Raw genomic sequence first — 25,498 nt, 5'->3', positions numbered from 1 at the left:
TTTAGAGGGAAATCACATGAGTTATTAAAACAAAGCCAACTGTATTTCCTTAGACTATGAAGAAACTCGAAAAACAAGCTACAAAAGAAGATAATCATTTTTACAGCCAAGCACCAAAAATCTGAGGGGATCCCTTCCTTTTTTTCCTATCTATCTATCATACCTGGGATTGAACCCAGGGGTGCTCTGCCACTGAACTACATCCCTAGCCTTTTAAATTTTTTTTTTTTTTTTGCGGTACTGGGGATTGAACCCAGGGCCTTGTGCTTGCGAGGCAAGCACTCTTAACAACTGAGCTATATCTCCAACCCTAAATTTTTTTATTTGGAGACAGGGTCTTGCTAAGTTGTACAGGCTGGCCTCAAACTTGTGATCCTTCTGCCTCAGTCTCCTGAATTACTGGGATTATAGGCATGCACCACACACCTGGCTTTTTGGATCTATTTTAGATCTATTTTTTTGAGAAAACAAATTTACAGAAAGACTTTGAGACTTAAATATATGAAGAGATACACCGTGATCAGGGAGAGAAAAGCACACTACTATAAAAATGCCAGTTCCATGCACATTGATAAACAGACACTTTGATCCCTATTGAAACCTTGGTGGTGGTGGTACAAGCCAATTCTATTTCATTTGCAAGAGGAAAAGGGCTGAGGATGGTCAAGTCCTCCTGGAGAAGCAGCAGGTGCGGGGTCTCTCCCCTCTCATAGACTTACTACCATCCTCAGAACCATGTGGTCTTAGCATAGGAAGTGACAACAGCAGGGGAAGAGGACAGAGCCTCAGAACAGACCCCTGCACACAAACAGTCTCTCCAGGGAAAGACTGAAGACGGGTTCACAGCCCACACCACACCCTGACTCAGTCAGGGAAGGATCAAGGGGCGAAATATAAGCGAAATATAATTATAAACCTTCAAGAATGTTCTTCAAAAGATCCTAGAGAGGAAAAAGGAAGGAAAAAGCCACTGGGAAGTGTTTCCTGCAATTGAAAAAGGATGGGTACTCGCGTCTGGGATCACGTGAAGTTCCAGAGACCCTGCATGGACTGAGCTCGCTGCTTCTGGCTTGTGAGGCCCTCTGCCCAACATGCCTTCCCTGACATCATGAGTCTCTCTGTTTTCTGGAGACAGATCTTGCTATGTTGCCCAGGCTGGCCTCAAACTCCTGGGCTCACGGCATATCCGGACTGTTACCTGCCAAAGCACCCTTAATCCTCTTCAGAGAAAAAGGACAGCGAACAGCTGTTCTGACTCCGATTAGCATTTTAGCATATGGAACCTTTCCACGCACATCATTCACAACTGCCCCACTGTGTGGAGAGTGGAAGCTGCGTGGTCCGAGGAACGCTTGGCCCGCCTGTGCTGTAGAACCCTGCTCCTCGCTGTCCACTGCAGGCAGGATGCAGTGGGGGCCAGTCTCAGAGTGGGTGTCCCTGTTTGGAGACAGGGCCTTGCTAGCTTGGCCAGGCCGGCCCCGAGCTTGCGGCCTCCCTGCTTCGACCTCCTGAGCAGCAGGCTCACTGTGCCTGGGGAGAAGCGACGCCCGTTACCTTCGACAGCCAGTTGCTGTACAGGATGGGCCGGCTCACTGCCTTCTCTTTGTCTATGTTAGGAAAGTGCTTCAGGGCAACCATGTCGATGTTCTCATCAGTCCAGCGCCGCTCCTCATCTTCCACGAGCCTGTGGGAGGGACAGCGGTGTGAGCTAGACCAGCTGGGGCCCTGGCAGGACACACGGCCGTGGGCGCCGCCATCTTTACCGGTCTGTCACCACACTGGAGGAGCCCGGCCTCTGGCTCAGAACTCAGGCAGCTCAGTGTCTCCCTTCTCCCCCACCCCACTCAGCATGGGGGGAACCCAGAACCTCAGTCCTTTTAAGACAGGGTCTATCTAGGTTGCCCAGGTTGGCCTCAAACTTGCAATCCTCCTTCCTCAGTCTCCCTATCAGCTGGAATTACAGGCATGCTCCACTATACTAGGCAGCAGATTTTAAAAAAATATATATTTTATTTAGCTGTAGATGGATATAATATCTTTATTTTTTATGTGGTGCTGAGGATGGAACCCAGTGCCTCACACGTGCAGGGCAAGTGCTCCACTGAGTCGCAGTCCCAGCCCTCCAGGCAGCGGATTTTGATTTGAAATATGCAAAAGCCCTCAGAACTATGGCACCATGACATCAGAGACAAATTCCTCTAAGAACATTTAGTTACAGGGGCCTAAGAAACGAAAGTACACATAACCCCTGGTGTGGGGACCCAAAATATGGACATTTGTTTTAAGATGAGGGGTGAGGGAGAGGTTTCTCCCTATGCTGCCCAGGCCAGTCTTGAACTCCTGGACTCAGACCTTCCCTGTCTCCTGAGTAGCTGGGACCGCAGGTGCATGTCACTGTTCCTGCCTTGAATCTGGTTTCTAAGCTTGCTAACAATAAATGCTTCCCATAACGTGGGGCACTGGATCAACAGAAGAGGGAAGCACAAGGCTCACAGGGAAAGCATGGAGCAGGCAGGAGGACTGTGAGCACCCTGAAGGGTGCATCCTGGGTTACAGGGGCCGAACGGGACACTCTGCTGCTGCTGCAACTGAGCCGAGCCAGCTTCTCCCTGGAGTTACGGGAAGTCGGACAGTGACATCGTGGTGCAACTCTTCCACGAAACAAGTGACTGCGGCTCGGTCAGTTAACAGAGACCTTTGAAAGGAGTAGGATGCAGTATGAACACCAGGGATCTCGGCTCCCGCTGCAGCACACCTCCCCCATCAGTTACAGCAGCTGTTGGAAAGGAGCTCCAAGGACTCAGTGGGACACCAGCACACCACAACCGAGGACTCGGCGGGACGCCAGCACACCACAACCGAGGACTCGGCGGGACGCCAGCACACCACAACAAGCAGTAGGCGGTACTGGGATTCCCTGCGCGGCACGGGCAAGGGGAGCTGCGGGACTCACTGTCCAGAGGCGCGCGTGCCCAGGCCTCACCTTCTTAGTCTGGAGGGACCCTCTTCCTCGAGTCTTCCCAGCGGGTAGCTAGCTGTTGACTAACTGCTCTCAATCACCTAAACCTGACACCGCCAGAGGCCAGAGGAGCTTGTGCTGCGGGGACCACGACCTCTGGAGACCAGCGACCTCGGGGGGCATTGTGCCTTGACCTGCCTGACCAGAGAGTCCTCCCTTCCCTGCTCCTGCTCTGCTGGCCCCTCTGACCTCCGCAGCCTAGGGCCTGAGCAGAGCACTGCCTCTCACGTCGCACCACAGGAATCACCTTCTACCTTATGGAGTCAGCCAGACTCGGGAGGCAGAAGGATCCCAGGCTCAAGGCAGCCCCAGCAACTCAGTGAGGCCCTGTCTCAAAACACAAAATAGAAGGGCTGGCGACGAGGCTCAGAGGTGGAACGGGTAGAGGAGGACTCTGGTGGGGCAGGCTCAGTGGTAGAGAATTCCTGGGTTAAATCTCCAGTATCCCTACACCCCGCCATTGAAAAAAATAACTGCCAATAACGTGGGTGCAGCTCTGTGGTTGAGTGCGTGCCTATCATGCAGGAGCCCCTGTTTCCATTCCCAGCACTGGGGCGGGATAACAAAAAAAGCACAATGGCCAGTGATTTTTAAGATGCTTTGATTTGTCTTCTTTTGTGATTTTCTTTTCTTTTCTGAGACAGGGTCTTGCTATGCTGTCCAGGCTGGTCTTGAACTGGTGAGCCCAAGTGTCCTCCCACCTTGGTCTCCAAAGTAGCCAGGATCACAGGCATGCACCACTACACGCACCTGGCTTCAAGACTCCCCGAGAGGCAGATGCGCTAGGTGTTCATGGCGAGAGAACGTGACTCAAACCACTCAGCTCCCTCAATAATCCCGATCATTCAGTCACTAGCAATTCTTTCCCTCAACTTACTAGCGGCAGCCAATACACATAGTCAACAGGCAGAAGAGGAAAGCGGGGCTGCAGACACAGCTGGGACCCTCTGAGAACAGGGCTGCGGGTATGGGCAGCAGGGAGTGAGCCTGGCCAGGGAGGCAGCTGCTGGGTGCCCTCACCTGCCAGGGACCCAAGTCCCAGAAGCAAGGCCTCCGCTCCCAGTGGCAAGCACAGCCTGGCTCAGACCCTGACTCCGATGGTCTTTAGAACTCCAAGAAGCGGAGACAGAACCAGCGGAGCCTTGGCTTCCTTACCTATCCTGGAAGAGACGGAGGGCTTCGTGGGCCCAGATCCGGATGAGGCCTTCAACAGGCAGTGTCTCCAGGGGCCGCAGGGCTTCAAAGATACCTCTGACCCACCTGGTCATTTCACGGGGTGAATAGATGTAGTGGGGTTGTGTATCCTGAGTGAATCTCTCCTGTGGGAATGAGAGAAATGGAAGTTACATGTAAGCCTAATAAGACGTGGAAAGTGGCTGAAAGGTAAAATGCTATAAAACGTTTTTACATTAAAGACAGAAGATCTAGACCCTGAAATACTTAAGGAAGTACTAGTAAACCACCTTAGAGGCTGAAACAACTGGACTGGAGATGTGGCTCAGTGGCAGATGCTTGATGAGCATATGAAAAAATAACAACAAAATCCTTCTGAACAAACAAACTACTGGGCAAAAATATTTGCAGTTCAGGACAGGCAAGCACTCAGAAAAACACCAAGAGCTAGGCACAGTGGCGCATGCCTATCGACCCAGCACCTCAGAAGTGGAGGCAGGAGGATTGCAAGCTTAAAGTCAACCTTAGCAACTTAGGAGACCCTGTCTCAGAATAAAAAAGGGTAAGGGATGTAGCTCAGTGGTAAAGCCCCCTGGTGGAAACCCCAGTACTGCCCAAAATGAAATCAAAACCACAGAGCACCAAGAGCAAGACAGATACACCACTTTAAAGGGCCAGCATGGGAAGACTTAACAGATGTGCAAATTCATACCATAAGAACCGTCTCTCCTTAAAGGGGCAAAGATTTTCTTGACAACTATTTTTTAATGTTGACCAGAGTAGGGAATGAGGTGCTCCTAGTGTTGGGTCTAAGTGGTCGGGTCAAGAGCATTTAGCAAATGTGCAGTCATAACATACAACATCCATGCACCACAGACCTGTGGTCAAAAGTGGACAGACCCTTCTAGAATCCTAGGCACAGCCCATTTCCATAACCGGACAGGCATGAAAGGGCCAGCTGCCTTCGCACCTTCGTAGAATGGTTTTGATGCCTAACCTTGCAGAGTCTGCTGGCTCACCAAGAACTCTGACCAAAGCCCAGTTCTTTCAGGCTCTTCAATTACTAAAGAGAAGGCCTTGGAGAGCGACTCCACGTACCTGGGACATGGTGTAGAACTCCACCATGGCAGCAGTGAGCGGCTCTGCATAGGTCCGCAGGGAAGGGATGAGCCTCAGCATGGCACGGTTGAAGGTGCCGTAGATCTGCGTCAGGGAGGCCGGCCCTGGGTAATCCACGTACACAACAGGCACATGCCGCAAGAACCTGCGCAAGGACGGCTGGGCTCAGCACCTCCGCGCGGGGGGCAGGTAAGAGGCCAGGCGCACACTGCTGGTCAGCACAGAGGCGTTACAAAGAACCCAGCAAAACGGAAAATCCAGGCCAATTTCAGCCTCATTTTGCCCTACAGGCGGTGTAGCGCAGCTCACCACCACCCAGAAGGCGAGCGCAGCCTTCTGTTCTTGTGGTGCCGGGGCCTGAGCCCAGGTGCGCATGCGCTGGGCGAGGGCCCCCCCAACTGAGCTGCCGCGCAGCCTGGTGCCGCCATCTGTACCACGGCTCCCTGCAACTTCAGCACAGCTGGCCTGGAGGAAGCCTGCGGCCAGCGGTCTTGTCACCTTTAGAATCCAAGCCATATTTACGGGCCTCTGGGAACTGGTGTGTGTGCAGCCAGGAGCCCGGAGCTGCATTACCTGTGTGAGAGGGGTTTTCTTCCAGGGTCGGTGGGTGGATTACAAGCCCCCACAAACTGGATTCTCTCCAGCTTCACCCACGTTTGATCTGAGGTGCGGTAAAAGCCTCCGTGCTCCACCATCTGAGGAAAGGGCATGAAGCACGTGAGAGCAGAAGGAGCAGAAACGGAGAGGGGAAGAGGCGTGGGCAGGGGCAGACCTGTCTTATGAAGGATATGACCCTCTGTGTCCCGTATTTATCCATATCCGGCAGGTTGATCTCATCACAGAACAGCACCAGCCACTTCCCGAGCTGCACGGGGGCCAGGACCACCCCGTTGGGCGTGCGCCTGTACTCGCAGTAGTGGTCGAACGTCTTCAGCAGCAGCTCTGGGGTGGTGGCACTGGAGAAGTTAAGGCCCACGACCTTCGGAAGGAAGACAGACATGGTCACGGGACATGCCCACACCCAGCCCCCACAACTCTGGTGCCCGCCTCCTGGCTGCCATACCTCCATGTCAGGCAAAGCCCGGAGAGCACTGAAGAGCGTCATGGTCTTGCCCGACCCGGGAGGGCCACAGAGGACCAGCGGCTTATGTTCGGCCAGCCAAGTGTAGAGGAGGGCCTCGTGGCGGACAGTGTCCAGGGTTGGCACGACGACGTCTGGAGCTGCCACCTTATGTGTCTCCACTTCGATCTGAGGCACCTTGGCCTGCCATGGGGACCACTCTCCACTGATGGACACCTGTATAGGGACAGGGGCGCAAGTCACTCTGTGGCCTGCACACCTCCTTCCCAACAAGATGGCTCACTCTGACATAAACAGAGCACTCAAAAAGGACGAGTTAGTTCAAGGCCAGCCTCAGCAACTTAGCGAGGCCCTAAGCAGCTTAGTGAGACCCTGTCTCAAAATGAAAAATGAAAAGGGCTGGGGACGTGGCTCAGTGGTTAAGTGGTTCAATACCCAGTACCAAAAAAAACAGACGGGTCAGCCTGCACTCCTTTGTGCCTTGTGAAACTGAAAGGGTGGATGCCTGTAGGTAAAGTGAAGTCCCCGGCAGGCCGCTCTGGGATGGACTGAGCCCAGGCAGCAAGAACGCAGGGAATTCTCCCTCACTCACCTCATAATCGATGATGGGTATGTTGGGCGCGGTGGGCAGGGGCACAGTTGTGATTCTCCGGATGTATTCACCCAGTTCTGCTCTCATCTTTAGTCGGCTGTCTCCAGACAAGGACCAGAGTATGGCATAAACCAGGTATCGCTATTGAAAGAATTAAACTTTCATGTCCACGAATTGTTAGCAACAGCAAACAGACAGACACTGAGAGCAAAGTTCACCGTGAAGTCTTCTCCGACGGTGGCCCCGCCCACCTCCCAGCCCCTTGTGGAAGCCTGATCATGACACACCCAGAGGCACAGGGTTCCTGGGCTCTGAGCCCCCCGGCCCACCCTGACCTGGATGTAGCGCTCCAGCTGCTCGATCTGCATGGGAAAGTCGGGGTGGTTGGCGTTGTACTGCGCCACGTTGCGGCAGGCCTGGTGCAGCATGGAGAAGAGGGAGCCCAGGCAGCGCAGGCGCGTCAGGTCCATGATGTGTTCCAGTTGGAAGGCGTGCTCCAGCGCCTTGGTGACCAGGCCGTTGGACGTGAAGTAGGGCTGCATGATGGTCGCCGCGTCCCTCTGGATCTGGAGGAGGGGTGAAGGAGGCTTGACCACCAGCTCACGTCGCTGGAGTTTCACCTGTCCCAACCTAGGCCCCATCCATGACCCACATGCATTCCTTCTTAGTGGTTCCCCAAAGCCCTGCTTCCTGGGAACACGGTTTTCACCCCTGACCATGGGAAACAGGGACTTTCCACAACATGCAGAGGGAGAAAGAAGACTGAAGGGTCTTTAAATTTTCCCCACACGTCTTTTAATTTCTGCAGCTGATACAGCTGGGCCTCCCCGGAAGCTGGTACAAGACAAACCTGCTTCTGCAAGACTGCCTGGCTTGGGTGGAAGCACAGTGAGTGACCTCACTGACCTGTGGCCCGAGTGGGGAGGGCATGCGTCCCATACCTGCAGCATGGGAGAGGCGGCCTCCTCCCCCTCGTCCTCCTTGCCCTTGCGCCGACGCTGTGCCTCGTCCTCCCCTTCGTCCAGAGGGATGCTGCGCAGCCGGGCCAGGAAGTTGTTGAAGATCATGTCTGTGCTAAGCACATCCTCACTGAACCAGACCATGCCGCAGCGAGACACGGTGGCCAGCGTCGCGTACTTCAGGTCCTGCACCTCAAACATGATGCGCACCTTGGGGGACAATGAGAAGCGATTTAAGGACAGATGTGGCATTATAATTCTGTTACCTACAAACTGAATGGATGATTTAAATTTAATTTTTCTGCACTTACTTTAAAAAGATGTACCTGCAGTTCTCACTGCTACAGTACCAACCTTCTCTCCACAAGAGCCTGGGCAGGGAACAGGCAGGGCTGAGCAGGACACCGCCTACTCCCTGGCCAGGGGCTCTTGGTGGGACAGAAGCAGCGGTTCCCCAAGGGTGCCATGCACACCCCACCCAGGCACTGTCCCCAGGGCTGCACTCACTGCCACGCAGACCAGGGGACAGCCTGTTATTACCTCCACTCACACAAGGGCTGGGTAACCTGCCCAGCTGCCTCTGCTAGTAAATGGGTTGAAACTCTGATTGTGGACCTGGTTTCAGAGCCCTGACCCTGTGCTACATGGCCTCAAGAGACCAGCCGCTTTCTGATGAGAACTGATTGGACAGCCAGCTACCAAAGGACCTCATGGGTCAAATCCAGACGGTGCACACAGACTGCACTGAGGCCCCACAGCCTGGTTGAGGGCGTGGTGATCGTGCCAGTCCTGACCCTCCCTGGTAAGGCAGAGGCCACACACCGTGGAGTTAGTCTTGATGCCGTCCCTCACACTCTGGTCCCGTCCTTCAGCAGATCCCTCTGCACCACCCCTAGTAACAGCACCGTAAGCCCTTCCTCAGCACCTTTCCTGAAAAGGACAAGTTCCAAGGCCTCCAGTGGACACCTGAGCACAGTGCTGAACCCTACAGATGCCACATTCTCCCTGCCGCACACAGTTATGACACAGTTTGATGTAAAGTCAGGTGCAGTGGGAGGTGACTAACCGAACAAGGAGAACGATATGCTGCAGCAAGTTACATGGAGCCTACCACCACTGCCAGGGCCTTCCATTCACCACCTTCCAGCTGCGGCTGGCCTCCAGCTCTGCAGACAAGGGGCCGCACTGCAGCTATGCCCAAAAGGCTACTCACGTTGGGTGGCAGGCTGAGGCGCTCCCCGTTGGGCAGGGTCAGGAGCTTGTTGTCATCCAGCACCGAGTTCAGGTTCTCCACCCACTCGGGATCCACGTCACCATCGAAGACGATCCACTGGCGCTTCTGCAGCTCGCCCCGCACGTTGTCTATGATCCTGCGTGGGAAGGGTTTCAAACGCCCGTTGACACGTGCTCAGCCACCACGGCTTTGGAAGTGAGCTTTAACTTGTTAGAGCGTGGCTGGGAAAACCAAGGCCCCTCTGGATGTGACCGAGACAGTGCATGGGCCCGCACTGTCTGCTACAAACCAGACCAAAGCCAACGTACTTCCTCAGCACATGTGTGAAGAGCCCGTCCGTCCACTCCCTGGTGTTGGGGTCCAGGGTTCCGTAGAGGTGGTCTTTGCTGATGGCCTTGGGGTCGATGATGTGGGCCACGCCCTCCACACCCTCCAGCCTCTCCAGAGCCTTCAGCAGCACCCGCCAGGCCATGCTCTTGCCACTCCCCGAGGGCCCCACCATCATCAGGCCATGGTTGATCTGGGTGATCTGATAGAGCTGGAGAACCTGCAGGGCCAGAGATCAGCACTGTGACACCTCAGGAAGAACAGGAGGCGCTTTAGTCACTGATGAGCGTGAGCAAGAAACGTGTCCTATGGGTCCTGGGAAGCAGGTACTAGAATTCTTCAACTGAAGAAATCAGGGACTACCTCCAGACACTTCTCAACCAGGGGCGGTCCTACCAGGCTCCCTCAACAGTCACACAGCAGGTCCCCAAAGGACAAGGCCATGTGGTGGCCACACCTATAATCCCTGCCTCCTGCCTCCAGCTGAGGCAGGAGGGTTCCAAGTTCCATGCCTGCCTGGGCAACTCTTAGATCCATCCCCAGGACCACCAAAAAAAGGAGACCATAGCCATGGTTTAATTCAGTATAGCATTTTTCTGGTCAATACAAACAGTTTGCATAAACAAACACGAAGAGGAAAGGAAGAAATCAATACGAAGGCAAATCACATACTCCTCAGGGACTGAAGATGTTAAACTGGTCTGAAAAATTCCGTGAGAAGAGTTTTACTGGCTTAAACAAATTTCCATTATAATCATGTCTTTAGTCCACATTTTTAGGGACTTAACCAGACCATGTAAAGGAAATTCCCAGTTTTGCTATCGTGAACAGGCCGTGGGCAAATCACCCTGCCCTCCAGCGAGCGCCCCCTGGGCCCTGCAGCGCAGGGTCTGCGAGGTGCAGTCAAGAGAGCGAGCCCCAGTACCTTTTCAACCCACATTCCACCGACTTCCTCTCCGTCGCCGTAGGTCAGGTACATCTCCTGACACACTTTCTTTAGCTCTTCCCGAAGGGCAGTCATCTCACCCCGGTGGTACTGGACCCCAGGGAACACATCTGACAGGAGGCTGAAGAGCAGCGGGATGTCCTCTGCCACCAGCTTGGGCACCATGGTCTCACAGACGCTCTGTATCAGGATCTGTGGGAGGGGCGCGACCCAGCACAGCTCCAGAGGCCTGAGGTGCAGGGCCTGCCACTCACCACACTCGCTTACTCAACTCCCTGTCCATCAGTCCACCCTGCCCATCCCACAAGGTGACTCAGGACTCAGAACCAGGTGTGCACAGACCTCTTGTTCAGGCAGATTTTCAGCAATTTCTCCTTCATCAACCGCTTCCCCTCGTTCCTCTTTCTCCCTCTTTATCTTCTGAATTCTCTCTCTCTTCACATTGCCTGCACTCACTAGCACACTCTTCAAAGCTCGAAGACCAAAGTCATAGTGGCTTTGGGAAGAGAGTTGCTCATCACACAGTCTAAGAAGGAAAAAAAGGTTTTCTTGAAAAGTAGCACTTCAAGTAATAACAGAATTAAGTGTCAAGGAATCAGACACGAATACTTCAAAGGATGTGCCTTAAATACAACCAGGAGTTGCAAGGTCAGGTGGGCACGGGCTGGACACATGACTGACTCTCTAGGCTACTCACTTAAAGAACGGGACAATCTTGTTGGCGAGGACCTCGGCGGTGCGGAAGCCCTGTGAGTACAGCATGACCTGGGCAATCAGCTGCCGGTCAGGCCTGGTCATGGCCAAGCTCCGGAACAGCTTCTTGAGGTTGTCGGGCAGATTGGAGCGGCCTGCGTAGCCAGGGTTCATGGTGATGAAGATGGCCATGTCTGGGCTCACCTTGACTTGCTTGTTCAGCAGCTCGCAAGTGATGGGGGCAGAGGCTGGAACAGATGATGCCATCAGAACTCTGGACACTGAAAACCCTTGGAAAGGGCTCTAAAAATGGGCTGGTCCCCAGCACTGCAAAGCAGTGCCCCTGGGGCCTCCAAGTGTGAAGCCCAGCACCCTGGGGAGCTAGATGCAGGGTTGAACAAGGGCTGCTGTGGCCGGCCCATCACAGTCCGCCTGTCCACCGAGCCACTGAGGCAGGGAGCCTATCGGCACTAAGACACTTTGCGTCACAAGGACAGCTCAGGAGTGGAAATGCAGAACACAACACTTAGGTGCTCAAACACAGTCGGTCTGCTGGACCATCGAGCCTCACCAACAACCCAACCACCCCTCTCCTACTCCTGGAATTGCTCGGGGATCGCAGGAGTTTATTTCATCAGAGTAGTGACCACAGATGTAGGTTCCCTTTGACGCTCCCGTGTTATTTAGGAGGTCTGGGGGATTCTTTGTAAGACAAGTTACTACTATTATTGAATAAGAGGAAACAATAAAACAGCTTGTGCACATGGATAGGAAACTTCCACGCCTACCCAATTTTTTTTTTTGTTTCCAGTTGTAGACGGACAGGAGACCTTTATTTATTTACTAGTGTGGTGCTGAGGATGGCACCCAGGGCCTCAGGCATGCGAGGCAAGCGCTCCACCGATGAGCCCCAGGCCCACTCCATCCTGACATCGGACCCTGCACATCACACGGGCGGGGCCTCTTGCACAGAGGAGTCCTGGTGCCTCTCAGGGCAGCTGCTCCTGTGGTGGTAGGGCTCACTCCCCACACAGGATGGCACAACGTGGACCCGCAGGGCTGGGGAGCTGGCTCTCTGGGATGTGGTCAGCTGGTGCGTACTGAGGGCTCATGTGGCAAATGCCGCATGGGAGAGCTCAGGCCCTGGCCCCGCAGAGGAAGCCCTGCGCCCCGGCAGAAGAGCAGGCAGGGTGTGCCCAGCACGAGCCAAGGCGATGAGCCTGCTGAAGCAGAGCTACCCGCTCTCCCCGTGGTCCCAGCCACGGTGCGCTATGCTGCCTCATGGCGTTCTCCTGCAATCCGCTCCCACCAGAACTCCCTCCACCTCCTCGGGGTAGGTCTTTAAACAGAGGCGCCTTACTCTTGTCGTAGTTGGGGTTGGAGTGCTCACGCAGTGCCTCCTGGATGCACTGCACCTGCTGGGACACAGCCGATAGCATGCGCTCCTCCAGGCGGTTGAACTCGTCAAAGCAGCCCCAGGCGCCCACCTGGCACAGCCCCACAAAGATCCGCCCCATTGCCTGAAGTGGAGGTAAGAAAGGAGGTGAGACTTCTGCCATGGCCTGACCAGTGTGCCCCACACCCACACTGATGCCTCAGCACCACGGGGCTGTACTGGGGACCGTGGCCTTCTGGAGGTAAAGTTCATTTTTGAGGTACTGGGGATTGAACTCAGGGGTGCTCTACCACTTGGTTTTTTTTTTTTTTTTAATTCTCCTCCAGTTTTGAGACAGGATCTCACTAAGTTCCCAGGCTGGTCTCAGACCTGCTATCGTCCCGCCTCAGCCTCCTGAGTTGCTGGGATTACACGCATGTGCTACTGCACTTAGTTAGGACTGGTGTTCTCATAAGAAGAGGAAGATACTAAACTCTCCCTGTGTGCACTGGAGGATTTGACGGGAGGGTAGCTGTCTGCACACCAGGAGAGAGGCCTTGCCAGGAACCTGAATCTTGGTGAGAAGAATGGCTCCTGTTGGCTAGCTGTGTAGCCTGTGGTTCTTGGTGGAGGCCTGAGCAGGCTCCTGAGCAGACTCAGACTTCCCTTGTCTCACAGAGTGGGCTTTGCGTAGAATCCTGGCTCTGGAGGTTGGTCCAGTCTTGGGCAAGTCAGGCATTCCTGAAACCTATGACTCCTACTTTATAAAACCAGAGTCTCAGTCACCTACTGAGATGGTTGTGAGGATCAGGTCCAAGTCATATTCAGGAAAGGGACCAGTGCCTACAGACAGCATGGCCACCATGCAAATGGACGCTGCACTACCAAGTTTTCCTCCTGTGCCAAGAAGCTCCCACTGACAAAGCAGATATTTTTGTTCTACTACTTTTTGTGATTCTTGCCCATAATAATGTTTATTCCAGATAGGAGCTAAGCATTTCTGGATAAATGATAAAGATTTAACTTTGAAAACATGAAGTTAAAAATCAACTTCAAAGCATGTGTCAGATTTCTCCAACTCTATGAAAGAATACCAATCCCTATGGGACTTGGAAAGCCAGAAAAATCACACTGAGCTGCAAGGCTCTGAGAGGCTCGAGTTCAGCATCCCATGTGACCTCTTCAGGGCATCTGATTTTAGGTGGATCTGATAAAGCTTCTCACCTGAAAGTCAAAGGTCTCGTCACAGTTGAAAACTAAAACAAAACGTCCAAGTTGATGGCCCAAAGCTTTGACGGACTCTGTTTTCCCAGTTCCAGCAGGACCTATTATTTGAAGAAAAGTAATTGAGTACTTGAATCTATTACTTTATTGGGAACATACCTGTAACTTCTAAGAAAACAGAAGATAATTTTTCCTTGTTTTGGTGTATTAGGCTTGAACCAGGGGGAGCGCTACCACTGGCTATATCCCAAGCCCTTTTTAGTTTAGATAGATCTCAATAGCTGCCTAGGCAGGCTTTGGATTTGTGATTCTCTTGCCTCCACCTCCCAACTGCTGGGGCTATATGTGTGCACCATGCCAGGCAAAGCAATCCACTTTAAATGTAAAAGCAGCTATAAAAGGGCAAACAACTTTAAGATCTTAGAATGTACTAACAATGTAATTAAGAAGTATATCCAAATCACCTTCTTAGCCCTTTAAAATTATGTCCATTGTACGATTCTGTCCTATCCAGGTTTATGGAGTGCTTACCGAACGGGGAACCCCCTAGCCTGGCCTCCAAGGCTTGTGTCATCGTCAAATAGCAGCGATCAGTGAGGGGGGTCTGGACCAGCTTGTCCTGAACACCCAGGTACTCAAAGCCATAGTTAAATTTGGCATTTGCCATTTGAATCGACAGCTGCTGTAACACATCAGTTTGCTTAGGGTCAAAGTAAAATCGCATCTGGCTGAGCCATTCAAAAGATTTGGCGTTGTCAATCTTGCTTTTTATCAAGGACCTGGTGACATCTCTCTGGTGAACCAACTCTGTTATCTGAGGAAATAAAAGTTTGGCATAAGATAAAATAACACTCGCACCAAGCATTCTCTGGGTTTGTGGATTACTTGTTAAATTAAGATTGAGATTCTATGTCCAGTTATAGCGGCTCTCAGTAAATATGATGAATCATGAGCTCACTTCCAGAGACAACAGCAAAGCTTTTTATGACACAGAATTAAGAACTATCACAAAATGAGGAAACGAACAAAACATTTACTCAATAAATAAAAACTGCAACTGGTGTAACACGGGACAGGAGTGGCTTCTGGTGTCTGCCCAACACTGAGGCCCTACCTGCTGGGCTCGGAGCGGGAGCTCCCACACTGAGGTGCCCAGCACCACCTTGGTCGTAAGAAGAGGACAGGAGGCACGAGAGGCCCTGACCAAGGCCGCACGCTCTTCCTGCCTGCAGTCACCTGAGTCCTGATCATGGCTCAACAAGGGCATGGAGCCAAAGGCCCCAAAGTGCAGGGCCATGCCCTCCACTTTCTGTGACACGACAGAAGTGCTTCCTGGGGTGGCTGAGGCGTGAGCCTGGGAGGTGAGGAGCAGGCAGCTGGGGACTAACCAAATGCTCCAGCTTCCGCCTTCGGAGCGGGGGCTGCTCCATGAGGACAGAGTCCGCCAAGACGTTGAGGGTGACCTCCACGTTGCTCAGCACGGAGTGCAGAGGTGCAGCGTCACCACCGCCACCGACGTTGCTGAGGGCACTCTCCACGTTCTCGGACCAGGCGATCTGCGCTGACAGCACCACAAGCTGGGCCTGGAGGGATCGGGACACAGACCCACAGGGTGAGAGGAGGTCTCACTGTTGCTGAGGCTGGCCCCACGCTCCTGCACCCACGTGACCCTCCTGCCCCAGCCTCTGGTGTGGCTGGGCCACTGCGCCCGGTTCCCAGAGGGCCACTTGTAAAGTCAGGCAGTGCTTCCATCCCCACATTACCTGGTATTTATCAATCCATGTGATGTAGGTATTTGGATCAATTGACGTTGCTTTGCCAAAAATCTCCACTTCTGTAACAGATTCAGCAAGAAGTTTGGCCAGGGTGACTCTCATCTCCTTTTCCACCAGAGTGAGCCACTCATTGATTTTGGGGTGCTCTGTGATGGACACAGGAGTTTTAAACATAACCTGAAATTTGAAAAAAAAAAAAAAAAAAAAAAAAAAGTATAGGATGTGCGAAGACATGAGAGAAGTTTTCTAAATCATAAATGTAAATTTTAGTACCTCCTCTCCTTCCCGGGAGGAAATTCCCAAGACCACAGAGTTATCTTCATTGAGGATGATGCTCGAAACTCCAGCAAACATCTTCTTAAAGTGTTTTTGTAGTTTAGCTACATTCTTGCTGTTTCCAATGATTTCAAGCAAATCTTCATCACCCACAAAATAGAACCTATGATTAAACATTCAAATGGCTATTATTTTCTATAAAGAAGTTAGAAAAAGTTTCAAATTGTAAGAAGACAAAGAAGATGTGGCTACTAGTAGAAAAATCTCCAGCTTGAATTTGGATTATATCCCAACTTCTACACCTCAGCAAAATATATGCGTTTATTCAATAAGATTTTGAAGAAAGAATTCAATGCCATTTACCTTACTTCATTAAGTCATTTTTCTATTCACTGTAAGAAAATTATTCATAAAGAAAGAGCCGCCACTTAGAACAATCGGGGAGACCCCGAGGGAAACCAGCTGCCCCGAGGGAGTATGAGAGCCAACTGGAAGCCCAATAAAGCCAAGGGAGAAACTGGGGACCACCCAGGGCCACCAGAAATCCATGCATGCGAGGCCAACACTGTCCATTAGGAGATTTACTGGCAAACAAAACTGACAACATACAAGCCCAGAAGGAAAAGGATGGTCTGAAAAAAAGCACAACTGAAAGGCAACTCCGTTTCAGTCTGAGACAAAGCAAGTGCCTTACCTGGGGAAAGACGATCGCTCTCTTTCCAGGTACTCTCCCAGTGCTTTCTGGATCTTTCCTAGCAGGTCTGCCAGCCTTTCCAGAGACCTTTGTACCCCCTGGATGTTCAGAACATCCATAACAAGGGGAGACTTGGACACTTTTTTCATCAGTGCCAAAAATTCCGTGCTGATGCTACAAACCAAGTCAAATCATAGTCATGTCAGCCTCTGAGGAGACTGGTTTCCAGCCCTGCCAACGCCTGGTCCCCAGCTAGAGGCCATACCTCTGGAAACGCTGGGTTTCCACGGGCAGCAGGTGTTTGATGTCTGCGCTCCCTGTGAAGATGCCTTCCAGGTAGACCCAGCGCCTCTGCACATCAATCCACACATCGAAGAGAGCCATGATCCGATTCAGCTTGTCTTCCCAGCTCAGGGCATCCTCCTCGAAAACCTGGCAGGTACATGGAAGGCAGAGGCCACCTGGTGGGCTTTCCACTCACGGATATGCTAAAACTCACTGGAAAACGAGTTTAGGATCCCAGAAAAGGCATACGACTCATGTTTTAAAAAGCAGGTGCCTCGTCAGTGTGGAAGTACTACAACGAAGCACAGAGCTCTGTCCATGGGGCAGGTCTCCCCAGTCACCGTACCTTGTAGTATGGAGAAAGCTTCATGGCAGACACGCTATTGATGTGCTCCTTGACCTTGTTGAAGAGGTCATCCCAGCCTCGAATCAAGCGACACTTGTTCTGGTAGTTGACCAAGTCGAGTTCGTAAGTATTCCATACTTCTCTTATCTAAGTTGAAACAGGAAGAAGCACGCCGTCAGAATGTTCCTGGTCTACTGCCCAGGGACAAGGGTCCTGGGGATGTGAGGAACCAAGGTGACAAGGCTTCATTTTAATGTTCAAGTCTACAAAACAGCCTGAACATGGGAGCTAGCCGTCTAATCCTGTTACTGACCTGCTTCAAAATTCTTCCAGGGCCATCTCCCCCTGTGCCACCAGCAGGACATCCTTGACAATAGCTTCATTCTTTTGCAAATCGACATCCCAGATTTGGCCAAGGGTCAGCTCAGAGACGACCCAGTTCACATGCAGCCTCTTCATCAGCTGCTTCCAGTGGCGGTCCTTGAGTGCTTCAGATTTCAACTCGATCACCAACATGTTTACCTGTGCAGACAGCAAACACGGTGCTGTGCAGGTGTGCTTCCGGTGGACATCCACCGTGGCCTCGCTCTGCTACCCACCTTCATGTAGCCTTTCAGCAGCCTCTGAACAAACTCATAAGAGGCGTACTGCCGCAGGCGGGCAGGGAAGCTCTTCAGCTGGTTCAGGAGACCATCTAAATTTTGTCGAAGCTGTCAATAGAGACATAAGACGGTATTTAGTTTGCTGACATTTCTTTAAATGGTGAAACACTTTAGAAATGGTTTTAAAATAAACTTTACATTGGTCTGGTTGAATAATGTAAATGTCATACAGGACATAATGACATCTTGCAAACTCGAGTCACTTGCTTGTGAGGTTCCTAAATAAAGTCTGTAAGTGATCCTACACAGACACACACCCGGCAGCCACTGTGACAAGGCCTACCTTCCGAGGCTGGACTGAGACCCAGGGCTGCTCCTTCATCTGATCGATCTGCTCCCACACCTTAGACAGCTCCGACCAAACGCCTTTGAGGTCCTGCAGTTCCTCCAAGGCCACCTGTGATCAAGAGCAAGCCATTAGATGCTGGAGATAGCAATCAGCTCATGACTGGAAAGAAAGAAAGAAAAAGGAAATCACGCCAGGCTCTGGCAGGGGTCAGTGGTGGAGCTGGGTGGAGCAGGGTCCCAGCCCTAGCTCTGTGGTCAGTACCTGCACGCGCTCTTCACTGCCACTGAGGAGCCCGGTGTCTGTCAGCTCCAGCGCCTCCTTGGCCTTGGCGCACTTCTCCCTGTCGTCCTTCAGCCTGCCAAACTTCCCTTCATATATGGTCAGAGCCTGAAGCGCCTCCTCTGGGCGAAGGTTGCCCTAAAAGCAGCCAGAACACAGACAACTGCAGTTCCGCTGTGGCTTTGACCGAAGGAGACCCTGAGCTCCCAGAGAGCCGGCTGCCTGCGTCCACTTGGGTAAGTATTGGACACAACGTCTGTCCACTAGGGCATATGCACAGGGCTGAATGTGAATCCAACGGCAACGTTCCACAAAAACAGGAGCAGCTCTCCGCCACCAGTGCCCCAGGACGCAGGCGCAGGGAGGAGCTGGGGAGCTCTTGCAGTGGTTCAAAGGCAAAGCTCTCACCCGCCAGGCAGGCCTCCTCTGGCAACAATGCAGATCTGCCTAGTTCCCCATGAACAGTAGTTACATACTTCCTGACTGTAACTGTTGGCTTTCAGACAGACAAAGAACAACTACACAGAATCCCACCTAAAATGTTAACTGTAACACTTTCCTGGCACCAAGCTGAAGTGATCCACAAGAGAATCTTGCTACCGATGAATACTCACTCCCCTGCTGCAGTGAGCGTTGGTAACTGGGTAATATGGGCAGTGAGAGCAGGTACTTTTAAACTTTTACGACAGGAACCATCAAACCAGAATTAAACACAAAGGAGAACCTACAAGGGCCCAGCCACACCCCAGGAGGCTCAGTTCCCTACCAGGCCTGCTGTGGAAAACTTAGGTCTCCACACAAGAGGAGCATTCAAAAGATTGTAACTTCCTTTTATCTTCACATCTAAACAGTACAACTGAATTCCACCTTCAACAAGCTAAACACATGCCACTATCTACTTTCTGTCACCACTCCATGAGCACCACCTGCCACTTCCCCTCCTTCAGGTCTCCCTTCACTGTCCCCTTCCCAACATAGAAGTAGCCTCGGGCACCCCCTGCCACCCCGGACAGCCCCAGACAGCACCTGCCACAAAGGACCTGCTTTGTTGTTCACCCATCACTACCTCTCCCCCGACACAAGGATAGGGGCTCCTGCCCTTTCACTGCTGCTGTGTCTGTGCTCTTAGGAAGTCCCTGGAGCACCGGTGCTTAGTAACCACAGGGATGAACGGCGCTCAGGGGGCGTGGCAGGTTCTGGGTGCAGGAAACAAGGCAGCAGCACTGTGAGGCATGCCCTGTGCCTACAGAAACCAATCTTTGATTGATTGATTGATTTTTGGTACCAGGGATTGAACCTGGAGGTACTTTAGCCCTGAGCCACATCCCCCGCTCTTTTTATTTTTTTGAGACAGGATCTCACAAAGCTGCTTAAAGCCTCGCTAAGCTGCTGAGGCCGGCCTTGAACTTGCCAGCTTCCTGCCTCACACCCAGTCCAAATTCTAATTTTTGAGCATGCCTAAAGGAAAAGGCTAGTTTAAAAACAGAAAATTCTTAGCCCTTAAGACTACCCCGATTTCAATGATGGCCACTCTGGGTACTGAGAGGCCCAAGTTGGCTTTGTAGTGACCATCTGCAAGTATTGCTTTTTAAAGCACCGTTGGCTATGAAGCCCAGGGCCTCATGCATGCTAAGCAAGTACTCTGCCACTGCACTATATCCCAGTTCTGTTTTGTTTGATACCAGAGATAGAACCTGAGATGCTTAACCACGGAGTTACATTTCCAGTCCTTTTATTATTATTATTATTTCTTTTACGACAGGGTCTTACTAAGTTACTTAATGCCTTACTAAGTTGCTGAGACTGGTCTCAAAATTACAATCCTCCTGCCTCAGCCTCCCAGGCTACTGAGTTGTTCTATTTTTGGGAGGCGGGTCTTGCTAGGTTGCCCAGGCTGGCTTTGAACTCCTGGGCTCAAGTCATCCTCCTAACTCAGCCTCCCAAGTAGCAGAGCCTACAGGTGCATGCCACCATGCCTGGCTCCAAGTATTGCTTTTTTAATCACAAAAAGGGGGAGAAAGTCTCTGGTGTTGGCAAGCTGTGACATGGCAAGGCTTTTGAAAGTTTAAAGAAAGTATTCCAGATCATGCTGGTGGTCAGCATGGCCTGGCAAGGCTCACTGTGACTGGCTTGGTCTTCTCCCAGTCTGTTAGCAGGTCAGTGGTGCGGCTCTCCACGGCCCGGTCCTCCTGCACGATCTTCATCTGCAGGTTTGCCACCTGCTGTTGGATGGCAGAGTCCTTCCGCCGCATGATGTCATTGAAGGCTCCCCATTCTCCCTCGATGTTGTCAATATAGAGCCAGGAAGGTGGGAACTGGAACCTCTGCTTTTCCAGCAGGCGCTGACCATTGCGGTAGAGCTTCAGAAGTTAAAAGACAAAAGTGACTTTTCCCCCTTCTACAAGGATAAGAGAAACTGCTGTCAGAGTCCCACCACAGAGAAGACTTTTCGAGCTACAGAACACAAAAGATCACATTTGTTCTTCTACAACCTTCCAGCCTGACTACAGTGGAAGAGGGCAGCATGCCCTGGGAGTCCAACATGGCTAGCCAGTTACTACATCGCACTGTACCCAGAAGGCCCTGAATGGACATGAAAGCAGGGAGCAGCTGTGCTTCACTCCATCCCAGAATCTAGAAAGGATATTCAAGTCCAGTAACTTGAAAGCAACTGCAGTAAATTAAAGAGAAAAAACAAGCAAAAAACCAGTTGTTCTCAAACCTTGTGTGCACGACAATCGCCTGCAGAACTTTTTAAAATGCAGATTCCCAGGGTACTGGTCTCAGCAATGTATTTTAACAAATACATCAGGTGGTATGACAGTGATGGTCCTGGGCCGTATTGTAAGAAATGGTGCCTTAAAGGTCCCTTCAGAACATTCCCTCAGAAGGCAAAGCACTATAAAAGCCAAACTAAACTAGAGGCTCTGAGCATCTGAACTATTCACAGGGCTCACCTCAACTTGTTTCTCGAATTGCTTGATCTTCCGCTTTAAAGACTGCACGTAGGTGATGAAGGTCACTGCGTCAGAGGTGCTGGCCGTGTCCACGGAGTGCTGCTCCAGCTCTTGGCGGGACTAAGGAGAGAGGCTGCATTTTACCCCTGGCCAAGGCTCCAGGCAGACTACTTACATGCAGAATCCTACCTCCTCACCTTTGAGATCTGGGAATGGAATTCGGTCATGTTTGAGCCCAGCATCTGCCCAAATTTGCTCAGAACCTCTTTATGCCAGGAGTCGTATTTCAAGTTCACCTTCGATTGTACCTGTGAAGCAGCACACAGCAGCACATCAGCAGCTGCACAGAAATGCTGCTTCCTGGACACCTGGCACCGTCAGGAACAAGCAGAGCTCACCTTGCCATAGTCTATGACCACTGGTCCAAACTCCTTCTTGGTCTCTGCATTGTCGAAGGTACCCCTGGCCTTCCTTATCTGGACCAAGAGGGCCTGCCATTTGTTGAGATCCTCGCCGAGCCTGTTGTAGATGTTCTCAGCCTGCATGTCCCACAGGCACTGATACTGCAGCCAGACCTGCAAATGAGGAGCGTGGTCAGACACTACTGCTCCACCGTCCAGAGTGCTGACAGACATTACATCCACATTTCACTAAAAGGATTCATGTGTTCTCACCATTAGAAAAACTGATACCTTACATGCTCAGAACTTTGTTATCAAAAAAAGCATACAATATACTTTCCTTGAATATCACAGTTAAAATTGAAAAATACTTGACCAATTTTCACTTTTTGCTTTAAAATTAGCAAGTGTTACCTAGTGAACCATGTAAGAGTCCTGGACGGACTGCAGCCCACGCAGGTAAAGCCAGGACTTCCTACCTTAACATACTGCTCGACTTCAGCCACGATGCCCACGACAGCAGAGTACGATTCCTCCAGGGCAGCAGGGCCGTCAGGCATCCGCGTTAAAGCATTGCGGTAGAACTTCTCCTCCTCAGTCAACTCATAGTGCACGCCCACCTGAGCAACCACAGTCAGGAGTGAAGCCAGGCCAGATGGTCACAGGGGGCAAGTTCATGTGACAGGAAGACTCGAGAGAGGGAAGAACCCAGGGAGAGGAAACAAGAGCTAGAGCACAGCAGAGGCTGACTTCAGGGTGTAGAGTGTGGAGATGACAGAGAACCGTGCCAACGGAAACGGGGCTACTTAGACTCAGAAGAACAAGAACCTCAAGACTGTAGGTGGAGTCCTAAGGGGCAGGAACCAGCACTCACTGCTTGGTTCTGATTAGCTGGACATTGCCAAGTTCTGGGCTAAACACTGCCAAAATTTCAAACCATGGCAGTTAACTACTTGAACATCCTAAAGAACTGAATTGATGTCAAAGCCAAGGAAAGAGGTAAGTTCTCAATAAGATCACTAAATTCTAGAAGAGTCTGCCACAGCAGAGTTGTGGGATCTTTTTATTTGAAAACCACTGGTGCTATTCAGAAATAACATTGGCTAGAGGCCAGGGACTAAATGGTCTTTTAAGTTTTCATTTGGTTCTAGCAATACAGTAATAAGAGTATGTCACACCTGGAATTTACTTTTAAATAATCTGGTAGGAGTGGGAGGTAGGGAAGGAAATATAAATGAAAAAAAAAACAAAAAAAACAAAAAAAAAAACTGGTCACACGTTGACCAAATAAACCCAAAATAAACCTGGGTGGTGCGAGCTCACAATTACCACTACCTCTGTGCATGTCTGAACATTTCTCTAAAAAAAATGGGGACAGCCCTGACAGAGGGCACATGCTCTGAGACCCTGGGAGCTCACCTGGTATCTCTGGCTCTGGATCCTGGGGAGGGATAGCACGACCATCTTCCAGGCAAACATTTCCTGGTACAGCTTGTATCTGCATTCTTCAATTGGTGGATTCAAATAGATTACCTGATTGGTTATTCTCAGCTCATGAACAACATTCTGTAAAAGAAAGGTTTCATTTTTTACTCAGCATTATATTTCAATAAATACATTAAACTCAATGTTGTTGATGGACCTTTATTATTTTTATTTATTTATATGTGGTGCTGAAAATCAAACCAGTGCCTCACACATATGAGGGAAGTGCTCCACCACTGAGCCGCAACCCCAGCCCCCTCAATGTTGTCTGTAATACTAAAAAGTGAAAAAATTTAGACATTAAGGATGGGGGAGAGGAAAAAAAGAAGATAAAAAAAGTCTTTCTTCCAGTTCAACATCTGCACCTGCAGTTCTTCTGGGCTCGTTTTGTGAGGCGTTTTTATTGCCAACATGAGAACTGTAAACAGAAAATAAGCACTTGGCCTCTGAACTTCAGGGCGGCCTCCCAGGGCAGCAGACAGGTCCATGTGCACAGCTGCTAACAACAGAACTGCAGGATTCTCTGGAAAGCTTTCCGAGTGCTGGCTGACCACTTCTTCACACCATGGGGAGAGATAGCTTGAGAGACAGAGACTGCTGTCTGCAGGGGCAACCCTGTGCTTCTGCATCCTTCCACAAGACTCAGATTCAGCCTTCTACTTGTAGCAGATTGTATGCCGTTCATTAAATAATTTATTGCATGAATGCTTGGTAGGCAGAGCCCTGATGTAGATTCTTTTCTAAAAAAAATTTTTTTTAAAATTTCATTTAGAGACAGGATCTCACTGAGTTATTTAGGGCCTTGCTAAATTGCTGAGGCTGGCTTTGAACTCATGATCCTCCTGCCTTAGCCTCCCAAGCTGCAGGGATTACAGGCATGTGCCACCATGCCCAGCTTAAAATTTATCTGTTTTCTTATGCCTTCCTTCTTCAAAATTATTTTAGGCTTCTAAGTTGTGTTCCTACTTCACCTACTCTTTCTCATGTAAACATCTTACACAAGGACAGAAAGGCTGACCTGAATCTGTGAACTACAGCCCCCAGGACCTGATCCAAACAACTACTTGACACTCGGTTGTCACATCTCTCCCTCACTTCCAATCTGTGACATCTGTCTAGTTTTTCTTGATATTCATGACCCTCAGTATGGGTTTGCAGGGCATGGTCTCATGACTAGAATGAGGCTGAAGAATCCAGGGAAGGTCACAGAGGCAAAGTACCCTCTAACTGCACATCACAGGGAATATGACCCTAACTTTAGTCACCTGTTACGGTGCTGTCCCTCAGGTTTCTCTGCCGTGAAGTGACTTCCATGGCACCTCTGCCTCTTAAGGTGCTGGGGATGCAGCCCAGGGCTCTGCACATGACAGAAGTGACTGCCACCGAGCCCCATGCCCAGTCCCCATGGGTCCTTCTAAGGGGAGGATTATTTTGCCTACTCACACACGGGATGCCACAGGAAGTACTCACTTTGATCTTTGGCTCTCCACCAGGCTTGTGACTGACTTGTGGAGCATCTGTATCCATGTCAACTTCTGCTTTATCTTCAGCCTGTCCAAGAAGGACCTGGGTCCAAGCTCTGAGGCCAGCTTGCAGGCGAACGCCCAGTATCCTCTCGATCTACAGAGAAGTTAGCGTCAGAACAGTGCTTCATCGAGTCGGCGCACAACACGAGCACTAGCAGGCGGGTGTTTGGGGTCAAAGACGGAAAGTCCTAACTCGGATCCTCAGCCTCCCTTATCAAGTTCCTAGCCTCACATGGCTCATCTCAGGTTCTGTTCTGCATCTCTGGACCAACTGAATCTCTATCCTTCCATTTCACAAGTGACAAGAAGCCTAGAGCCATGCAGCAGATGCAATTAAGGTCTTAGTGTTTATTCAACGTGAAAGAAAACCATGTTCTCCTGGTAGCCTCAGAAAAACTATAATTTGGATATCAAACAAGAAAAGAAGAAACTCTTCTGATTTAGAATTAGACAACTTTCTTTTTTTTTTTTTTTTTTTTTTTTTGTGGTGCTGGGGATTGAACCCAGGACCTTATGCTTGCGAGGCAGGTACTCTACCAGACAACTTTCTTATACATAGGATATCTGCATGCCTTTGTCCAGTCTGCCTTGGGCCACACAGTCAGCGGGGAACGTGGTGGAGGCTGCAGGCACTGTCAGACCGTGGGTTCAGTAATGTTCCCTCCTGTAGTGTCCCTCTGTGTGGAGCCACTGCAAATGACTCACCCATTTCAAAAGAGAAAGGAAACGCAGCCTGGAAACTGATCAAGTGTCAAACTGATCAAGCCAACCTCTCCTACCA

The 25,498-nt window shown here is 51.0% G+C and overlaps 1 protein-coding gene across 1 annotated transcript in view; it reads right to left on the bottom strand.

Moving 5' to 3' along the window:
• The window catches only part of Dync1h1 (dynein cytoplasmic 1 heavy chain 1), a 63,166-nt gene that overhangs the window by 18,839 nt on the left and 18,829 nt on the right, over positions 1-25,498 (bottom strand). The window contains 34 exon segments of the mRNA XM_047537674.1: positions 1,555-1,684; positions 4,175-4,338; positions 5,291-5,456; positions 5,885-6,006; positions 6,084-6,290; positions 6,375-6,608; positions 6,985-7,125; positions 7,320-7,550; positions 7,926-8,153; positions 9,157-9,313; positions 9,486-9,724; positions 10,430-10,642; positions 10,793-10,976; positions 11,148-11,391; positions 12,504-12,663; positions 13,743-13,843; positions 14,274-14,556; positions 15,131-15,325; positions 15,506-15,694; positions 15,791-15,956; positions 16,488-16,661; positions 16,753-16,919; positions 17,119-17,265; positions 17,428-17,640; positions 17,718-17,828; positions 18,064-18,177; positions 18,331-18,486; positions 20,469-20,708; positions 21,306-21,425; positions 21,503-21,613; positions 21,704-21,880; positions 22,186-22,326; positions 23,126-23,272; positions 24,662-24,811. Coding sequence (XP_047393630.1) covers positions 1,555-1,684; positions 4,175-4,338; positions 5,291-5,456; positions 5,885-6,006; positions 6,084-6,290; positions 6,375-6,608; positions 6,985-7,125; positions 7,320-7,550; positions 7,926-8,153; positions 9,157-9,313; positions 9,486-9,724; positions 10,430-10,642; positions 10,793-10,976; positions 11,148-11,391; positions 12,504-12,663; positions 13,743-13,843; positions 14,274-14,556; positions 15,131-15,325; positions 15,506-15,694; positions 15,791-15,956; positions 16,488-16,661; positions 16,753-16,919; positions 17,119-17,265; positions 17,428-17,640; positions 17,718-17,828; positions 18,064-18,177; positions 18,331-18,486; positions 20,469-20,708; positions 21,306-21,425; positions 21,503-21,613; positions 21,704-21,880; positions 22,186-22,326; positions 23,126-23,272; positions 24,662-24,811 — 5,922 coding nt within the window.

The sequence above is a fragment of the Sciurus carolinensis genome, chromosome 2, assembly GCF_902686445.1.
Source record: "Sciurus carolinensis chromosome 2, mSciCar1.2, whole genome shotgun sequence".
Classification (NCBI taxonomy): Eukaryota; Metazoa; Chordata; class Mammalia; order Rodentia; family Sciuridae; genus Sciurus; species Sciurus carolinensis.
This window is presented reverse-complemented; position numbering and strand designations above follow the sequence as displayed.